The following is a 21,566-nucleotide window of genomic DNA, read 5'->3' on the forward strand; positions in this document are numbered from 1 at the left end:
TTACTGGAATTCTGGGAATCAAAGACTGGAACTGCACCAACAGCACAGGGCAGCTCGTCCCTGGGCAGCTCCTTCCTTTGCCTGCTCCATTCCTCCCCAACAGCCTTTACCACCCAGCAGATACAATTATAAATTGTATCTTCAGTCACACAATCTATTTAACACTCAAATTTTGCAGACCAGTACCTTTAAGGTCAGGAGCAGCTGTGTTTGAAAAACAGCAAAAGCTTAGCCCTTGGAGAATCACATTCTATTAGAGGAAATCACAATGAAACGCCAATTCCCTTAAGGTTTCCTACTAGCTCCTGAGGTTCAGTAAGGAATCTTAGAAAGGTTATTCCTAAGGGGTTTATACCTGATTGCTGTAACTCACAGAGCATCCAAGATGTTTTCTGGGTGCACTGTATTGATTTTATAGTGGGAAGACTGAAAGAGGAGCCTTGTGCAGCCAGCAGACCCTAGAGTAGCATCTCCAGATAATTCAGATCTCTAAAAAGCTTGTCTCTGTTCTAACAGGTTCAGCATCCCCTAAAAAAAATTAGGCTAGATTTTTGTAACAGTACTGTAAGCTCACTGATCTGTATTTTCTAATGCTAAATTTGTAGATTGGTTAGACAGAAAGTTCTGGGTTACCTCTTGACTGAAAATTATTGCTAAATTTGACAGGATGTGCTTATTCAATCAGTGATACAAAAGCATTTCACCAGCACATGCACAGAACCTTTCTTCACTTGTTCCAGTTCACCAAATAATGACTTTCTTCCCTCCCAGGGTAATTAAACAAGAATGCACAAATATTCCTAAAAACACTGTGTAACCCTCTATAAATAAAACAGTGACATTCTCTACATATACCAACATTATCTCTTGCATCCACACTATTTCCCAGAGCCCCTGGATTCCTCCACAGTTCATGTAAAGGTTAGGTCACATCACTGTTCCAATGCACTCATTTCACATGGGGGCAGATTTCAATTTCATATGGAAGAGACAATGGAGCAGCGTGACCTTTGGGTATCACAAAACAAGTCCCAAAAGCCTACTTTCATTTTCAACAGATGTTGGTTCAACATATTTGTCAGTGTAAATCCTCTTAGAGCCCAGCAGCACATGCAGAAAGGGAAGCAAACCAAGACCAACACATGCATTTGTTCATATGGGAGAACAGACATTTTAAGGAAAACAGCTTATGGGAAATGCACAGCAAAGAAATAGGGGTTGCAGACCACCAAAAAAAATTGACTTGTTTCCTGAGAGCACATCAAGTTGTATCTACTGTTTTCCTGGCAAGTCTGTTGAAGGAACTTCAAGTTTGCAATCAGAGAGAAACAAAACATAAATACAGATCTAAAACAAAACAAAATTCCAAAACCCAAAGCAGTAGGCTGTTTCCTCTGTTTGTAATCAGCAGAAGCAAATACAGCTTCATGGGTTTTGTGTGAAGATTGCAGCACTTTGGCACTGATAAAAAAAAAAAAGACATATCTCAACTATCTGACTCTGAAGCAACGTGTGTTTTAAAAGGGAAAAAATGTGAAGCTACCAGAGTCCGATAGGAGAGCAGAGCCCAGGGATTTTTCTGCATGTGAAGCACACCAGGAGCCTTTCCTTGCTCTCCTGTCATCCCAACATGTTAGCTGATAAACGCTCCATAATTAGAAGACCCAAGTGGGGATGCCTGAAATCTATCTGACCTGAGGGAATGAGTTTAAAAACCTGACCCAGCTTTTAGTGTGCCAGATCCTCCTGTATTCCATTTCTGCCTACTGGAAAGGGCTGGCAAAGGCTGACACAAGAGACAGACTCAACTAAACATGGTATTCAGTGGGATTAGAGAAAGGTTATTTTGGGACGTAGGAAGTACTCAAAAGAGGAGGGCAAAGGGAAAAAAAAGTAATATTAAATTTAAATCAGATGCTGGCGAAGGGAAAGGTCACAAGATACGCACAAGCAGAAACCAGGAGGAAAGAAATATTACTCCTTTACATTCCCTGTCTGAGCAGAGCATCTGTTGGACTGGGGGAATGGTTTGCAAAGAATCACCAGTGGGACAGAGGCATCACCATTTCACTGCAGGCAATATTAACACACAAGTCACTGCCCACACAGCGACACCAGCAAACACACAAATAAACTCCTTTTGTGGAACTCTCTTCCATTAAACTCTGCTGTTCTGGGAGAGATAAATCAATCTGACACTAATTATGTCCAAAAACTGCAAGTAATGACATCATGGTAGGAAAAGCCCAGCTTTGAGGGATATATTTTTGAGGAAGCCAGTTGGAGATACCATCTTGCTATGTATCAAATTGAATATTCCAGTCTCCTTCACAAAAACCTTCCAACAGCTAAAAGAAAAGGAAACTGCAAACCTGAAACCCAACTACTGTCTTTGCATTTCTTCACATGCCAAAGACAACAAGCACTCTCATACCTAATTACCAGGTATTAAAAATAGGAACGTGGCCACGGTGGTGCACCTGGCAATTATGGTTTACCAAAGCCTCTGATTTCTTGTACAGTAACATGTAACACAAAAAGAAAATCTAAATATTGTCTCAAGGAGCACGGGAGCCCAGGAAGTGTCAGAGAACCACAAGGCACACAGTGTTTTTGCAAGCCTAATGTGAGGATTAAGCTGTATGACAGAAGAAACTCTGCTCTTGCAGAGAAAAGCAGTGTGCAGGAAGGAGGAAAGAGGTGATAAACCAGCGAGGAGTAGAAGCAATAAGAAATTAAGAGGCTTCCTCATTCCTCAATACATCTGAGACAGGAACATAGCTCGGATTTGGCACTTTCAGATCACTTTCCTTGTCTCCAGCTCAACTCTGAGAAGCTGCAGGAGTGTTTAGGTGGATAAACCCATAGCCCATGCCAAGCTGGCTCACAGGCACACAGAAGGGCAAAGCAGATGCCACTGAGCAAATCCGCCTCTCCTCCAATCACACCCAGGCTATTTCCTACTGAAAGCGTACCTCAAAGCAATCAACTTCCCAGTTCTAGGTCAGACATTTTTAATGAGCAATTAGCTCAGACACTCATTTTTCTTGGCATCGAATAGGATCTTAAGTCTTTAAATTAACAAAAGTTATTTCAATGTATTCAGTGAAACTTTCAAGTCAGAACTAATCACTTGAAGTTTTAGAGCAGAGCTGTGCCCTTTATGTTCAAGCATATCCAAATCCCAAAACATCCATCCTTCCTCAACCTAGAAAGAGATAATTTTGTTAAAACTTGCACATTTTTATATTTGAGCTTAAAACAAACATCTTTTCAAACTATTTGAAGACAAACATCTCTCCTTTCAGAATTCCACACCCTGACATAGGCACACAGTGAATTAGAACTTCACTTGCAGGAAAACATGAAACATTGAGAGGTTGGAGGAACAGAGCACAGAATTGCAGGCTGGATGCTCAAGTACAAGTCAAATCCATCTGGGGAGGACACTCGACAGAGTTTAGCCAGGGATCCACCCATTTCTGCCCAGTTTTTGGTTTAGGCGCACATCCACATCCCAAAACAAGCGACACTCAGTCTTGGAAACAGCATTAGTCATAAGTTTGTTTGTATCTTCTCTCAAAACTCAAAATTCTCAGCTGGTTAGGCCATAAAAGTGCTATTAGCTCTGCTCATTGGGAAATGCTTCCCAAGCCTTACCCTTCATGCCTCATGCCACTTAGCTAAGTTTGTTTAAAGGCAGAATGAGAAACCATCCAAATATTAACTGGAAAAGCCTTTGGTGCTGAGGTCTGGGTTAGGACACTTGTCAAATTGTCGCAGTGGGCAGAGTTCTAGCACATTCCTGCCAACATCAAAACAGTGCTTCTCTGTTTTCCCAGACTTTTGTACCCTCTCTGCAGACCCTCAAAACCATGAGTTTTTAACAGCATGACCAGAACTTCCATATCTTCATAACAGAAAATTATGTCACGTGGCCATTCAGCTACCTGAAATCATTTGCACACTGCACGCACTGCAGGGCTCTTCCTGCATAGCTAAAACCATCACATGCTTTCCAATGAAGTACTGCTTTACCTAGTATTTTTTGTGCCACACCAAGCTTTCATTTCAACAGCTAAATCTTCTACTGCCAGGCCTTTCAGAGTTGCCTTACATTTCTTGCAACTTCTACACCAAACCTGCCCGTAAGGATTTTTTTTTAATATATTTTTGCCTGATGTAATGTTCTCATGTCAGTGCACACACCAGTTTATTTTCCCAGCATTAGCCAGGAAAGTTCTTCAGTCTACTTCTTGTTCCATAACTAAGGTGAAGGAGTGTCTTGGGAGTTAAAGGCTCCAAATGTCTTCTGACAAGAAGCCCTTAAGCACTTCCCTCATCTTTACTGTGTGATGAAGCCCAAAAATCAGCTATTTTTCTACTACATGCAAGGCCAGCTGTGACACTGGTGAATTCAGAGGTGCAAGAGCTCCAGTTATCAGGGAGCTTTCTCTGCTTCTGGTATTGAAGGGACCATGCACCTTCCCTTCTCTGGGGTTTAATATAAACCCTCAAAGCCACCTTTCTGAAGGAAACTTTGGTTTACTGCAGCTCCCTTACCCCCTCCCCCCCACACCATTCCAGTGGGCAGCTTCTCCCCAAAAAGTATTTCAGCACCAGTGAGACAACAGCTGATATTTCAGAGCTGCTATTTTAAGGATTGCCTATGAGTGCTCCAGTCTAGCTAGACAGATTCACTGCTCTTGGCAACCTGCTCACTTGACAGGAGGGACAAATACCTTGCTTCACAAGCCCAAAATACTACGTGGATTACGCTCCTTGCAAGCAAAGGATGGAAAAAAAAAATAATAAAAAAAAGAGATCCCAGTGTTGAAAGCCTTGCAAGTACATTTGAGCTCCAACTTTATCCAGCAAAAGGCCTGGAAAAACATCCTTCTAGATGAGGTAATGATTAGTGTTACATCCTGCAGCCAAGCTCAGCATCTGGGCTTACAAAGACAGAGGCTGGGCTTCCCATGCTGTTAATCCTACCAGTAGTCCCTTGCTTGACTGAAACAGGAATCACAGTTCCTAAACAGCTGCTTCCTCAGACAGCAGGAGAACAGCTGAAAGGGACTCAGGCCAAGCATGGACACAAAAAAAAAGGCAACTAATTGCTTCAAGTTGAGAGGTAGATTGTAAGACAGCTTCCAGTCCCCAGTTTAACCAACATGAGATGGGTCTCCAGATTTTTATCTCACTTCTTTAAACTGCTCCTTCACACATTTACTTTGGGAGAGATTGTAAGTGATGCCAATGCCATTTGCTGGCTATATGGATGTAAAGCATTATGGAAAAAGGAGTGTTTGAAGAAGAGCATATTTGCCACATAAAATCATCTCAAATTTAGAACAATTCCCCACGCCCTACTGGCAAGCTTCGCCTACAAAGTCCTCCTTCCTTCCTATATTTAGGTCAGCCAGGCTGAGTCAAGCCCTCCAAGAGCATCCCTTGCTTTCATAACTTTCTGTTCTAGAACAGAAAAGCCAGACATGCTTTTTTCAGATCATTTGTTTGGATCATACGTTAACACTCATAAAGGGAAAAAGTAATGCAATAAAAAAATAAGTCAAGTCCTGGTGCTACATAAGCCAGGCTGTTTCTAAGGGCTTCTCTTGGAACGTTCACCCAGCTTACAAAAGCCTTCACACATCTATAAATCCAAATACTGCTCAAAAAAGTTCCACCTCTACCCTAATGAGGCACACAGATCTAATATATAGGGAACATATCCTAAGGGAATATATCCTTAGGGAACACACTGCTTTAAATGCTCTGGTTTGCATAACAGTTCAATAAAGTTTGTGTGGCTTGCATTCCCATATACAAATAGCCACTCTGCTTGCTCTAGTTTCAATTTGTACTGAATTGTTTTTATCTCTATTTATGGAAGTCACCCAAACTGCTGTATAAAACAGAGTTTTCTCCCCCAAATTAACCCCTCAATTTAACAGATTTTACATTCAGCCATCATAGCATCTCATCACTAGTCCCTAAACTCCAAGTTAGCCTGCTGAAGTTACTTAGTGCCTTCTCACTGTAACCATTAAACCTGGCTGGCTGGTTTCATCTGCATTTTGAGCTTTTCCTAATTAGCAGCACTTTCTGCTCCTTCATAGCAGTGTAACATCCCAATTTTTGAACCACTAAAAATACAGATCAATGCCCAAACTGATTACTTCAGTGAAGTAATCAAATGTACGGTCCATAAATGGATCGTGCTAATTTTAAAAAAAAGTATAATCATGTATGTACAAAGATGTAGGTGACAGTTCTTGGAAGTGACATAAAGTGTACAAAGAGTGAAGGCACAACCCTCACAACATTACTTTCTTTAACAATAAAAATAAATTATACTGCTTGAATAACTAATTTCAAATTAACTATTATCTAAAGAACTCTGCTCTGTAAAATGGTGGATGAAGATTTCTAGCACAGAGAGGACACACAGCAGGATCATTTTTCTGAGAAGTGTAACACATATCTGTCTGCAAAACTGTGGCAAAACAAGGTGTCAATTACTTTCCTAATACAAACAAGAAATTGACCTTGTCCTTCCTCATTCAAGAAAATAAAAAACAGTAACTAATATTATCAGCCTACAAGAGAAATATCAGCTCCTTGTTGGATTTGCAGAACTCCTGCTCACACAACAATTATTCCTGCAGCTAGGGGAGTGGAAATTAGCAAAAAAAAATATTCCCCTAGAAACAATGTCTCAAGTAAACACAAAGCCATCTAATCCAAGCAGGAAGCCAGCTCCTGGAAGGTTCAGCTGGGCAGGACTGTGCCTTCCCGAGCCACACGCGCTCCGTCCGGACAGATGAGCGCGCAGCACGTGGCCGTGGCTCCCGCTGGCTCTGCTGGCACAGACCTTGAGCAGTATCAAACTGCTAGATTTTGCAAACACTGCTGGCATGTGCTCACCAAGGGGAATGAAAGAGCCCAAAGGTTTCCATTGACCTAAACACAGAACAATCTACTGGCGTCAAGGCAAGCCTGAAAGCCGAGAAGCAGATCATTGATCGGCTTCGCTGACGCCCGGGAAAAAACAAGCTCAGCAGCACAAGGCAGGTGTGTGAACAGCAAATCCTGAGTGGCAGTCTGTGAGTCTGTCAGAAACTCAGAACACCGTGTTTTGTGCTAATTATATTTACATATTTGCCATCCACTTAATTGCCGTGCCTGTCAAACTCTGCAGCCAGATTGGTGGTACAGCACTATCCTCTCCTGATGGAAGTGATTTGCAGTAACTGCACCTTCTACCTCTGCTCTGAATAGGTCTAGACAAGGTGATAAACTACTTCAGATGTTTAATGTCTCAAACATTAAAAGTGCTACTGATTAACATGACTAATACTGCTATTAAACCCTTGTCACTACAAGATGCTTCACTCTCACCATTTCCTTCCTGTTGCTCAGTTACTTCCCCTCCCGACTGCTCTCACTACCCCCTTCACCACACCAGGCTCTCTCCTGGTCTGTGCAAGACACAGAGCAAGACATCCCGGCTGCAAATCCAAACAAATTTATATTCAAATGGCAGGAGTTTCAAAAAGTCCTTGCAAGTCTTGCTGTCTTCTTATAGGAGCACATATTAGAGCGAGAACGGTGGGTTTGCCAAAAGATTTTGACAACGATAAAATAAAAGATACCTCTGTGAATCAGTCTAGTTTGGATGCTCTCTTTGGCTCCCACATGGACTTTGGGAAAATGAGACTCTAGGATCTGCAAATAACTTGCCAACACCTCTGGCTTCTGGATAACAAAGGACCAAAGCAAAGACAGGAGTGAAAAATCTATGTGCAAAAGCAACACGTCTGTGTCCCTGCTTTGTCTAAACAGCTGTGAGGGAGGCTGGAAGAGCCAGAATATCAGTAACCCTCCTACCTTCTTAACATGGAGACCCTCAACATCCTTGCTAAGGAGAGACAAAAGGCTTAGCTGACATATTTTAAGACTGGATCACGCAGAAGGATTCATCTGGGATCCTTTGTGTGGAGAAGAGGCAGTTAAACAACAAAACAATTAAAGCGCTCTGAGACATAGTAATGCAAATAGATAAAATAATATGGGAAAATGCTGAACCTTGAACTTGGCAGTTCACAGTTTTAGCACTCAAGGGAAAAGATAAAAGACATGCTTGTGTTGGGCTTCTTGAGCAAATGGAGTTGTCCTTTAAACAAACCCCAGGAGAAGGAAGGAAAAAAAAAAAGCCACAAACCACCACAATATTTGAGTCCTCAAACCACTACACAATGCAGGGAAAATCAGATCTAAGATAAAGAAAAACAGAAAGTGGGAGAAAAACGTGCAACAGAAAAGAGCAGCTGGGTTCATTGTTAGAAACTGATGTCCTCCTTAATCAAATGACAGCACGGCCAGGACACAGTTGTGGAATTCAAACCCTCATCCCAGAACAGTTCTTAAAGTATTATCATTACTCTAACAGACAGCACAATCATTCTTACTTGCTATCTCATGTCCAGGACATGAGACATTCTTGTCCTCCTACCTCAAACTCCATCCTTAGGAACCTTCTCATCACCCTGCCACAAAAATCTGACTTCAGAGAACACACTGAATCACTCACATAAAGCTCAGCCAACTGAATGTATTCCAAAGATGCTACAAACCACCTGAAAATGGTGCACAACAATTGGAAAGCCATTGGTGGTAATAAGGAACACGATGTCACAGCTAATTCAACCTGCCAGCCAGTGCCACCAAATATAAGCCATACATTAGCATTCACCTGATCCTGCTGCAGCTGTGAATCCAGAAAGGAAACCAAGAGAGATCTAAAATTCTTCCAGAAGAGCAATTTCTCTTGTAACCCACACCAACACCAATTGGCCTGACACACATAACCCATGCTAGAGGACAAGGATGGCCACCTTCAGCAGCAGCATTGCAGCAGTTTAGACACTGAATCACAGAATGGTTTGGGTCAGAAAGAACCTCAGGTCAACCCCTTGCCATTGGCAGGGACACCTTCCACCAAACCAGGTTCCTCAGAGCTCCACCCAACCTGGCCTTGGACACTTCCAGGGATGGGGCAGCCACAGCTTCTCTGGACAACCTGTCCACAGCTTCTCTGGACAACCTGTGCCACAGCCTCACCACCCTCACAGGGAAGAATTTCTCCCTAATATCCCATATAACCCTGCTCTTTTTCAGTCTGAATCCGTTCCCTCTTGTTCCTGTCACTACATGCTCCTGTAAATTGTAAATCTTTCTCATAGGCTTCCTACTGGAGAAAAACCCCAGGGCTACTTATCCCCCTTTTCCCCCACTGCCATGGCAAGGATGGAGAACGGACTTGGTCAGATTTAGTAAACATGAAAACCAAATCCCCATTATCTTGGTTACCACTGAACCAATTTAAGTGTGCAGGAGAATACGGAGGCAGGAAGCATCAGCAATCAGCCGGTTTTGAAGGTTAAAGTCACATTGAGCACGATGCAGCGTCTGGTGGGTAGTAATACAAAAATCAGTTTCCAAGTTAGAGGGTTCACTTTTACCCACACCCAGCCTCACCCTGCAGTATTCTGGCTTTCATTTTTCACTCCCGTCCCTGGAAGTGTTCCAGGCCAGCTTGGACAGGGCTTGGAGCAACCTGGGATGTTGGAAGGTGTTTCATGCAGGGAGCTTGGAACAAGATGATCCTTGGGATCCCTTCCAACCCAAACCACGCTGTGATTCTATGATTTATACGTATCCATAACACACCCGAGCGGCCTATTTCCAGCGGTTAACACCAATCCCGGTGGTTCTCAGCAGCAGTGGCTGGCGATGGACGTTCCCTCCTGAGGGGCTGGAGCGGGGGGGGCTCCGGCACCTCACGCCCTTCCCTCACCGACCGCCGGAGCGGTGCCCGGGGATGGCGGCACAGCCGGGGGTGAAGGAGGGTTTCCACCTCGCCCTTCATCCGCCGCGGTGCCGGTGGCCGGGGGCGCCTGCGCGGCGCTCGGGGGAGCCCGGGGGGGAAGGCGAGGGGAGGAGGATGGAGGAGAAGGGAGAAGGGGGGATGCCGCCTCCCGCCGCTCACCTCGCGGGCGATCTGGTTGAGCGCATCGTCCTCCGCCGTCAGGCGCTCCCGGTTCGGCAGCCGCTTGCGGCCGGCGCCCGGCGTCCCCATGGCGGGGCGGTCCCGACCGGCCCGGCCCGGAGCGGAGCCGAACCCGCAGCCGCTGCCCACCGGCCCAGAGCGACCCTCCCGCTCCCTCCGCCGCCTCCGCCGGCACGGCCGTTACCGCCCCCCGCCCCGCGCATGCGCCGCCGCCCCCCGCCTTGAGGGGCCGGGCTGTAGGTGCCCGCCCGCTGCTCGCCCTCACACCCGAGACCGGGCTGTGTTCGGGGATCTTTGGCTGGTGCCCTCACACCCGAGACCGGGCTGTGTTCGGGGATCTTTGGCTGGTGCCCTCACACCCGAGACCGGGCTGTGTTCGGGGATCTTTGGCTGGTGCCCTCACACCCGAGACCGGGCTGTGTTCGGGGATCTTTGGCTGGTGCCCTTACACCCGAGACCGGGCTGTGTTCGGGGGTCCCCGCCCGCTGCTCGCCCTCACACCCGAGACCGGGCTGTGTTCGGGGGTCCCCGCCCGCTGCTCGCCCTCACACCCGAGACCGGGCGGTGTTCGGGGATCCCTGGCTGCTGCCCTCACACCCGAGACCGGGGGGTGTGTATGATTCCTCCTCGCTCCCATCACCACCCAAAATCGGGGTGTGTTTGGGGGTCTGTGCTCGCTGCTCTCACCGCCTGAAATTTTGGGGGGAAGGGGGAGTGTATGAGGGACCCTGCTCGCAGTTCTTGCCATCCGAAATCGGTGTGTGTGTGGGATGGTAACTGCTCACGCTCCTCGCCACCCAAAATCGGGGTGTGTGCGGTCCCTGCTGCTCCCCTCATGCCCCTTCCTGCTCCCTCAGCCCCGCTGTGGGCCACCCCCCTTCCCGCTGGGGTGCCTGGGCTCCCTGCCAAGCTCTAGGAAATTAGAGAATCACGGAATAGGTCAAATGGGACGGGACCACAAAGGGTCCAACCTCACTGCTCCAGCAGGGACATCGCAGAGTACAGGATTGTGCCTGGAGGACTCTGAAATATCCCCACTGAGGGAGACTCCACGCCCTCTCTGGACTCTCTGTTCCCTGCTTGGTCACTGCCAAAGAAAGATTTTCTGCCTCCTGTTCAGGTGGAACTCCTGGGCATCAGCATCTGCCTGTTCCTCGTGTCCCATTGCTGGGCCCATGGAGCAGAGCCTGGTCCATGCTCTGGCACCCACCCTTTGGATATTTATACACATTACAGAGGTCCCCTCTCAGCTGTGGCTCCTCTTGAGGAGCCCCAGCTCCCTCAGCCTTTCCTCCTCAGAGATGCTCCAATCCCTTCATCACCTCTGCAGCCTCTGCTGGACCCCCTCCAGGAGCTTCCTGTCCTGAGGAACCCAGAACCAGACACATGGAAATCATGGAAATGGACATTGAAACCTCACCAGCCGTAAAGCTGGAGGGTTCCTCTGCAACCAATAGAAGAGGAGCAGGACAGAAACACAACTCTCAGTGCCATGACACCTCACACATCTTAATAGCCCTGTGGGGTCTCTTCAACAATGAATTTTCCTATCAAGTATAAGTGGACATGATTAATTTTAGTGTCAAGTTCATCAGTGCTTAATTAATTCATGTTGACAAGGAACATGTATTTTCTGGGATTCTTGTCACAGTCCTTATACCTCAATTTTCATGCTAATTCCCTAAATATGAATTAAAGTCTCTCAAGCTCACATTATTACATAAAACAGAGAAAAGGGCTACAAAACCCACCCACTCCCTTCTGACCAGAAAGCTGCATTTAATCTTTATGTAAAGTCTTTAATTTTACCACAGATTTAAAATTAATTGAAATGAAAGGCAACACCTGCTTGCTCAATATTTTTTGGCAGTTTTCATGTACAACACCTGAGATTTGAGTCATCCTCAGACTGACTGGGTAGTGATTCTGCATCGATGCTGCTCCTTGCACCTGTTTTATCTTTGCAAGAATCAAATGATTATTTTGTCAGCAGAAGCAGATGGATGAGTCCCCCACCTTGCTTGGGCAGCAGAACGTGTGTCACACCCTCAGATTGGGTGTCAGGTTTACTCTGACCCCAGACAAGGGGATTAAAAAGGACATGCTTTGCCAGGCAGCACAGGGGCTTTAAACTGAGCTCTCACCCTGGAGGCAAAGCTTTGCTGGGTCTGGCTTTCCTGGATATCCCTCAGGCCTCCCTTCTTCACCTCCCCAAGCCCTGGCTTAGCACTACCACCCTTTCAGGCTCTGCATAACTCATTCCCTGAGCCCTTAGCCTCACACTTGCCCCTGCCCTTTGAGCAATCCTGGCTAAAGAGGCGGGGCAGTGCCTTATTTTTAGGTCCCTGTTACCCAGGGATTTCAGCCACCTGTGCAGCTGCATCACCGTATCCATGCAAGGAATTTCCCCGTTCAGGGGTGCAGGAGAATTTGCATCACTGATGTTTGCCTGCCTGGCTGAAAGCTTTGTAGAGCCTTGGGCTAAGGCAGGTTTTTTAATCCAAAAGCCGACTATTAAGGGGACAAAAGAAAGGGAGAAGGGAAGAGGAAGAAGAAATAGAGGGGGAATAGAAATCGGGGGGGGGGGGGGGGGATGTCGAAGGGGGAAGAGAGAGGAGAAGAAATACAGGGGAAGGAGGAGAGAAATGGGTGGGAGAAAGGGAGAGGGAAGAAACAGAGAGAAAAAGAAATCCAGGGGAAGGATGGAAAGGGGGGAGAAGAAAGAAATAGAGTAGGGGAGAAAGAAAGAAGGGGGAAGAAATAGAGAAAGAAAATACATGGGACGGGGGAAAGAAAGATGGAGGAGGGAAGGAAGAATTAAAAGAGTAAAGCAGAGAAATTGGAAGAGAACATGCTGGTGGGTGACCACAGTCAGATTTCAAATCACTCACTGAATGTGCTCTGCAGTGTAAGAAATCTTTTTCCTCTCCTGCATTCCAGACACGCATAGTAATTTTTTTTCTTTGAATATAGACAAAATAAGCCATCTTGCTATAAAAATACTATACATAGATAATTTGTCCAGATAAACTTGAAATAATGGTTCAAACCACGTTGGTTTTGGCTGTGCTGTGGAGAGCAGTGAATGAAAATAAAACACTGAACATAGATTCCTTATTTTAACAAGCAACAGGAGGGTGAGGCTCATTTTGTCTGAAAGTCATGACTGTGATGAATGATAGTCGGACAACACCGAGTATCCCATGCCAGTTTTAAAGGGGTCTATTTTAAGTGTATAATACACCCCTCATTCTCCAATATCCCGTGTGCAAGGAGGCTGCTTTGTGCAGAGCACACCCTAAAAGATGCAATTTTCCCTCTGTGCTGCTCTTAAACCAAAGCCTCTCGCAAAACCTCGCTGTTGAGAATCAGAATGAGCAATCAGCTGTTAAAACTGGTGGTGGTGTACTTGACAGACTGTTTTTAGATAACAAAATGGGTGTTTTTGTGTCTTGTGCAGAAAAATGTGATTACATTTCTATTAGAGGCAAGCCCTGGGATAGGGGAATCCAGTGGCTGAGTGAGGGTGTTAAAAGCAAACACAAGGGCACCTCTCCACTCTGCCACTCTGTAAGGTCACGGCATCTGCCAAACCAGAAATGAAACCTGACAGCTTTAACAAGATGTCCATTAGTCCAAGGAGAGTGGAATGCTTTAAAGACCTTGGAAAATCTACACTGAGGAGGCCAATATTTGAGATTGTCAGGATACATGAGATGAGCAGGGCTCCATTAGCATTGCAATATTTTGCAAACATAACAGCAGTGATATCCAGCAGGGTCTGCAGATTTATTAATGGAAAAAAATTACATCACAGACAAGTATGTGCTGGCACTGAAATTCTGCAGGAAAATAAAAAAAAACACTGGTGCAACTAAAGGGCTTGTACTTTATTAAACTTCCTAGGGAGCCCAAGGTGATCCTCTCCAGCAAATCAGACCTCCTGGGAAAAGCTTTCAGGTGTGCTGCCACATCTGAGCAGTGTCAAGACTGGGCTCAGGAGACTGGTGGTGTCCATGTGTATTTTGCCTGCATTAAATTCTGTACTGTTATTCCATCTCTTCAAGTCAGCAGGGTCATTATTTGCATCAGCAGAGCTCTGGCCCTTTGGGAGCCTTGCCTAGCTTTGTCATGTCTAGCCTGGAGTCTGTCTGTAGTCACACAGCAAAGCCAGAACTGATTAGTGTCTTCCTAGTTGGTCCAAAAAAGAGATCCATGAGTTTGGGTTGTCCAAGGAGAATACTGTGGGCTTCCAAGCAAAGCTTTATGAGGACTGGAGAAAAAAAAATCCCACAACAGCAGCAGACCTTGATAGCTTTTACCAACAGCAGAGTGATGTGGGATTTTTTTTCTGAAGAAATCTTATTGGTTGGCTTCATCTTGCCAGAACCCCTCAATGAGATATTGGCCTCTTCTAATCACCTTGGAATGCCATGAGAGATAGTTTTTCATTTGTAAATTTTTCACAGGTCACTGAGGATGCCACTTTGGGGATCTTGAGGTCTCAGCGTTGGATCACTTTTAGGGTTGAGGAGGAACCTTCCCTAGGAGGGAGTTTTTCAAAGGTTAACCTTGGGGTTGATTTCATTTAGTATTTTCATCCGCACCCTGGCACAAGTAGGACAGCACTAATGACATAAGCTGATGACACAGTGTTAAAGTGTCACCAAAAAAGAAGGGTAAAGTCATACAAAAGGTTAAGGACTTGAGAAACAAGTGGAGTGAAATCAAGCAGACAGCCAGTAACATGCCAAAGGCTAAATTCATCACATCACCATTTGTTAATAAGGGAAAAGGAGGAAGTTCTGGGGTCATAAACTGGCCATGGGTTGGTTGCGTGCCACCATCACAACAGAAACACCAAAACATTGCATTTAATGTAGAGAGCACTTCAAGAAAGGGTCATTGCACAACCATCTGCAAGACCTTACCTAAAATGGTGTGTGCAAGTCTACTTTTTCATATTAAAAATAGCTGTGGAGAGAAAAGCTCCTAGGATAAGCAGCAGGAGGACTTCGCTGAGATGAGAAGGGGTTGGCTTGTCTGTTCAAACTGCATCTCTCTTCTGTAAAGTCCTTTGGAGGTAAGTGGGATGGGGATGATGCTATGTAAAGCTTAAAACCAAGCCAGCACAAAAGCATACAGCTAAACAGACCATATATAATTTTAGTCTGGATACCAGAGATTTCTTGCCAAATTTCTGAACATGCATCCCAAAAGAGGTTGTGAGTAGCTGAGTATGTCAAGTCTGTCTGCCTTAGTGTCCAAACACTACAGGTTTTTCACCCTGCCAGGAAATCTGGGACACGGGTATCCACCCCAGCTGACACTTAGTGACCCCAGAGAGGTTGTTCTTGTCCCACCAATGCTCCTGCTTGGAGGGCACAAGCCAGCCTTCACCCAGACCAATGCATGCACTCTCTGTGTGACTGTGCCAGGCAGGGAGCTCACCTGCAATGTGCCAACCATGACTGAGCTCACTGAGAACAGCCCATCTCGGGCAAAAACCGGAACCCGCTCAAGGCAGCCTCTGTGGACCTCATCTAATTAGCAGCAGACATGCCATGGCTCAGTGTTTCAGCAGAGCAAAGTGAAACCAACTTCACAGCAGCTGGGGTTGTGGGAAGCCAAACCCATCCCAGGCTGCCTCCCAAAGCCGGATGGTCATGGTCTGTTGTTTGCTCTCTCTGCTCCTATCTGCTATTCCCAGCCTGCCACAGCACTGCTGAGCTCCAAATTTGGCTGCTTCTCCTGTGGCTTCCCCTCTTGATGTGTAAAAAAAGCTACATTTTAAGAGAGCCCTGTGCTATTTCCAGAAGAAAAGACATCCTTGTCTCTTCCACCTAGTCTAAAACACTCCTTGTTCCCTACCTCAAGTGCTGTGGGCATAAAAGCTATTCCAGGCTGTGGGATGCCTTGCATCCCCTCTGCCTGAACTCCAGGCAGAACGCAGGCAAGAGATCAATGTATATATTTAATTTGGGAATACAGCCTCTACATCTGTCCAAAAACATAGTCTGAGCTAGTAAATCCTTCAGCCAGACAAAATCAGGCTGGCTTCGGTGCAAACAATGCATTACATCAGCTGGAGCAGCTGAGAAACTAACCCTGCATCACTTTGGGATTAATATATCAAAGCATTCCTGCTGCCGTGGTGCGGGTGTGCTCGCCCCACTGACAGCCCGGAGAGATGGGAGTGAGGAATCACACAGCCTTGCTACAAGTTTCCCTGTGTTTTTCCTGCTCCATGCTGTGTGGCCTCATCCACTCCCATCCCAAATGTTGCAGCATTAAGCTGAGCCACATTTTCCAACCAGGCCCTCCAGATTTCCTTAAACGCCAGTTGTTTTGGACTTGAGTAAAACATAGCCACAACACATGGCCTAAAAACAACCGATTGTTTGCAAAAGACCAAGTGCTTGCACTAATTAGTCATAGTGTTCTGTAAAATGTCGTATGAACATGCTTTTGGAAGAGCTTTTGGGAAACCACATCACAGTTAAAACTCCCTCAGCTGGAGTGGAAGAGGGGAAGGAGGTGCCATTTATTGTCCCCATGGAAATCTATCCAGATCCATCCAAGGCAGAGGCAAACCATCCCTCTTCTCAAGCACAGAAAGCTGTGCTCTGCTTCAAACCATCTTTCATTCTTGTCAGGGAGGAGGTATTTTCCACTCACCTGTTCTATAGCAAAGTGAAAAATTGCCAGGCCTGTTCTCAGCGAATGGTTCCAACCACTTGATATCAGACAGAAGAGCGCCTGTGTGATGTCTCATGGTTCTGCTTTATGATCTGAAGCTGTGCATCCCTACCCCACCTCCTGTCACCCCTCCAGTCACCCACCCACAGAGAACAGCAGCAAAACAGCTGTGGCAGCTAACAATTCCTGGCTTACCTAAAGCCATGCTGGTGCTAAAGGCTTTCTCATTCCAGCTGGGATAATCACCAGCAGGGCAGGAAGGCAGGTCATTATAGTTTCCTGAAATGAAGGACTTTGCTTAAACTGGGAAGTGAAAGATGATACTGGTAACAAAACATTAGAGGAAACAGAGACAAAACATCTGAGATGATACAGTGTGTTAAAGCTGGTGCATCTGATTTTAAATCATAACACATTTTTCTGGCATCCATAGCATTCCTGGTTTTCCATGCAGAGTGACTGATGAATGGCATATGGGGCTGACTCACCTGCCCAGCGTGGTCTCCCTGCCCTCTGCCTCGCTGGGCATCCCAACCCTGTTCATCCACCCCAGCCCTGCAGCAGGTACTGTGCTCTGCCTTTGTCCTGGGAGTTTTTCTCAGCATTAATTATTACAGCACTAAAACCCATCTGATCCTTCCCGGTAGGAATGTGAAGGAATCAGCTCCTCTCTTCTCCATCAACAAAGAGCCAAAACAGTCAGGCAAGTGTTGTCACTATCTCCAGTGTTTAGTTTTCCCTCCCATTGTAGCAACAATTAGAAACATCATTTTCCCCTCCTTCGAACAGAATGAGTTGCTGCAGAAGCCTTTTGTTTCAGCTGCTGTAAAAACAGTAAACAAATAAATAAATAGGTAGATAAAGCACAGAATACCTCAAACTGCACAGAAAGTAAAATATTTTGCATCTAGAAACTACCAATGTCTACAGCTAGCTGAACAACTTATCAAGGATCTTGCTGGAGAAAGATGCCAGAGACAGGAGCAGAAGGGCCTCTGCCACCAAGTCTCTGCTTTTCATTCCTCTTGCCTTCTGCCTTTCCTATCTGTGCCTTTCCCTAAAGACAGCTACTCAATATATTGCAGGGTTTCCAGCCTTAAGCCATGGATGTCTGGGCACTGTTAGGAGGAGGCACCTCCCCAGGGGCTGACAGGCACCGCCTTTGTTGCTCAACTTCAATTTCTGCAGAGGTTTTCATCCTCTCTGACCTTGGAGCTGTGGTGGCAGAGGGGAAAGGCAGGGAGGACACACTCCTCTACATGGCCTCTTTAGGGGAAGTTACTCGGTTAAGTTTCCGAAACATCCGGAGCACATTAATGGTTCAACTCAACTAATTAAAAATTCCCAAAATAATTTTTAATACCCTTTTCAATTATAAAAGGAGTTGCTGGAGGTAACAGCAGATAATGGTGTCCCAGCCCTCCCCCAGGCATCTCTGTTCCTTCCAAGTTTATTGGCAACAGATGATTCATTTCACCTCTGCCCAAGATGACTGCTTTACAACTCTTCCAGCAGCATCTGGCCTTAAACGAGGTTACTCAGGCTCAAACTGATGAAATAATTTCTATTCTTGTGCCTATACAGGACCATGCCTGTAACACCCAGTGCCTGAGATTAAAAACCAACTGAAAACCAGCCAAACATTTAGACGTGACCTGAAAAGGCAAAACTGTGCTGTGGCCACAGGCCTGGCTGCCATGGAGAGGCAAAACCTGTCATAAAATGCCTTGTGAAGTTTTCTGGGCTCGACATCCCCAAAGCTGGGTGGGGACTTCGGGGAAACTAAGCTCATATTCACACCCACATGAGCTTTTCAAGTCTGTGCTAGACAGCATTGCTTAAATATTTCTCTTTCCATGCACAGGCAAACCGTTTTCAGTTACATTTGATACAAATGCCTCGCAAACACAGAGAGATGAAGCACTGCTGGGGGAGACTATTGAGCAACTTTTGGCTCTCAGGGAGCTCCTCTATAGCCTTTGCTTGGAAAGGTACCACCTACACACATTTTTAGCCTGGTTTCCTAAGGGAGCACGTGTGATCACTCTGCCAGTCCCACACTAAAAGCTGATGCCAGCTGGCCAGTTGCCACCAAATTTTCTTCAGAGGTCAAGGTCCATCCCCACTGGCAAAAAAAGTGGCACATGGAGCTCAGGGTAGACACCAGACCCTGCAAGTGGAAGAGAGTGCTTAAGTGTTTTAATCATATAAAATGCTGCCAGACCTGCACCTTGTTAGATAACAATGTCTCTTGTGTCACAGAACCATTTCCTCTGTTTCCATGGCCCTCAGGAGCGGCTTTTCCTTTGAAGTCAGGTACCCAGCTAGAGCCAAAGGCAGCTCTCCTGGGCTGGACTCCTGGAGGGGGATCTTCCTGGCCAACATCTGCTGAGAAAAGAGAAGTTTGAGATAAGCAAAATGTTCAATGCAGACATCTTTACTCGAGCAAGCCACATACATTTACTTTTCACCCAAGCTGCACTTTACTTATTAGACATATGGCAAGAACCTCAGCACACATCTCAAGGCTATTTATTGTGAGCTGTCAAGTGTAATTTCAGAGGCAAAAACAATCTCACCTGTCTCTTCAAGCGTTAATGCTGTAGGAAAGCCTTTATTGTGGTTCACACTTGTATTCTTTTTGTAATTTAATGCCACCAGTCTTCAAATGTTTATTGTAGTCAGTAGCTATTTTCCCTCCTCGGTTTTTAACACATGCTAATGTTCACCATCACTTATCATCTGGGAGCTATTAATATTAAGCTTGTTTAATGTTTCCAGGGCAATCTCTGGAGTGTTTTAGCAACGTTAATAATTAATACAGGAAGACGAGCATTTTAGAGGCCTGAAGCAGCTCAGGCCAGGCTCACAGTTTTGAGCCACAGTGTAAATGATCTGTTCACCATTACAATTCCACCAATCCTTAAAATATGTCTTAATTTTTTATCACTGTAACAGTGAGGACCTCAAGTTTTATTTATTTTTTTTTCATTAGCAAAGGCACAACCCTTGATCCTCTCAAAACAAAATGATCTTTTAATTCTCCATGGCAGTGATGACAGATCTTGCCTTTATGATCATCAGTGTAATGCCCTGGGTTTTCATTACTTCACACACAGAAAAGGAGAAACAGCAAAGACTGGGACACTTCCAGCATTTCCATTTTGTGATTTAACTCTTTAACCACGTTTTGTATGAAAACCAGCACACAAACAAGGGATGGCACGTTTAATAGCACAGGTCTGGCAAACAGTTTTGAGAACATCATTTGTTGTGACCTCTGGATGGAGAGATTGTTTTGAATTTATTTTGCTGACCGTGCTTTCAGGTGTTTATTCTTGAAAAAATAAGAAATGAGAGCGATTTTGTGGTATTCAGTGACCTCAGAGGACCAAAAATTATGAAGATGAGCGTAATTTCAGAGCAATGCAAAGCCTAAGCATTATTTCAACAGTGTGGGAGCCTTGACAGTGAGCAGACCTCCTGCAGTGAGCTGCCTGCACAGGGACCACCAGGAATGGATTCCACATGGAATCCATGTGGATAAGGTCAAGGAGAGAGGGAGAAACAAGTCAGGGGAGAAAAAAGAACTCTTCCCACAGGCAGACAGCAAACAAGAGGCAAACCTGAGGTTTCAGTCTTTGTTTTCAGCTCAGGATTGTGCTTTTATTGCCATACTCTGCTGCCTTTCCCACACAACCGCTCTTCCTTAAGCAAGGGAGGATTTATAGTGCCCGTATTGATGGTTCCTCACAGTCAGGGAGAATCAAGTGCTACACAACCACTGAAAAAGAGCCCTCCAGGAGTTTCTAAACTGCTCCACAAAGATCTCTGTGCTTGTGCCTCCTTTAACTCAGAGAAAGGAGGAAGGAGAGACATCCTGCTCAAAGTTACACAGCAGGCAGAGCCAAAAACACAAGATTATTGGAATTATTCTTGCGTGCTTAGAAGTTTTATTTTGACCTCCTCTGGAATTCTTGTGCACCAGTGACATGTCAGCCTTTCTTTCACAGTTAAAAATCAAATAAAAAGACTGAGGTGGAACAGTAGGGAAAAGTCTACAAGGGGGTTCCAGGTGTATTTGATCCACACCATTCCTGTTGCCAAACCCATCCTCCAAATTTTCATGATGTAGTTACACCAGGTGACCGTAAAATGAAATGCAGGCTCTAAATCTTGGAAAAACGACCCATGCCCAGTTTTAAAATTTATTTCAGGTGAGGAACCCTTCACTGCAGAAGTGCAGTGAGGTGCATCTCTAGGTTGTGAAGGATGCTCCAGGTGCTCTACCCATCCAGTATCCATGCAGCCACAGTCTCCATTTGCCAACCACTCACCTCTGAAGGAGGTCTGATCCTCAGCACCCTGGATGTTTTCCCTCACAAGAAGCAGGCAAGCAGACAGAGGCACATGGGAGAAACCTCTGTCTTCCTGGCACTGCAACAGTGCTTATCAGAGATGTTCACATTCCTGTTGTTTGGAGCACAAAGAACAGAGAAGCTTGTCTGTCCATCCACACTTCTGGAAGGAGACCTCAGTCCATCTCTCATGGATTGGTGTCTGTTTGGCTGTCCAGCTCAGGAATGAGACTGGGCAGCAGCATCCTCTCTGTTTTAAATGGTAGCTGAGCTGTGCCCTCTAGTGGGGTCTGGTTCAGCAGGAGCTGCAGAAGAGCTTTCCAGGGGACATTCTCCCACACAAGGGACTCACTCCCCTGGGCTCTGGAGGCCTCCAAGGCATTTACAGCCAGACCATGGCACTTTGGGCACCTCATCCCCACCGTCTTCTTTAA

General features: G+C 45.7%; 1 protein-coding gene across 18 annotated transcripts in view; it reads right to left on the minus strand.

Moving 5' to 3' along the window:
- Nucleotides 1–10,297, minus strand: part of LRRFIP1 (LRR binding FLII interacting protein 1) — a 100,716-nt gene extending 90,419 nt beyond the window's left edge. For 10 of the 18 annotated variants that reach the window (XM_058839867.1, XM_058839866.1, XM_058839865.1 and 7 more), the window contains exon 1: nucleotides 10,055–10,294. In XM_058839867.1, the coding sequence (XP_058695850.1) occupies nucleotides 10,055–10,144 (90 nt within the window). In that variant the 5' untranslated portion in view covers nucleotides 10,145–10,294. Of the gene's footprint in view, nucleotides 1–10,054 lie in introns of all 18 variants that reach the window. The other 8 variants (XM_058839870.1, XM_058839869.1, XM_058839868.1 and 5 more) reach the window with 5 other exon arrangements.
- Nucleotides 10,298–21,566: the final 11,269 nt, after the last annotated feature.

Source organism: Poecile atricapillus, chromosome 5 (assembly GCF_030490865.1).
Source record: "Poecile atricapillus isolate bPoeAtr1 chromosome 5, bPoeAtr1.hap1, whole genome shotgun sequence".
NCBI classification, from domain to species: Eukaryota; Metazoa; Chordata; class Aves; order Passeriformes; family Paridae; genus Poecile; species Poecile atricapillus.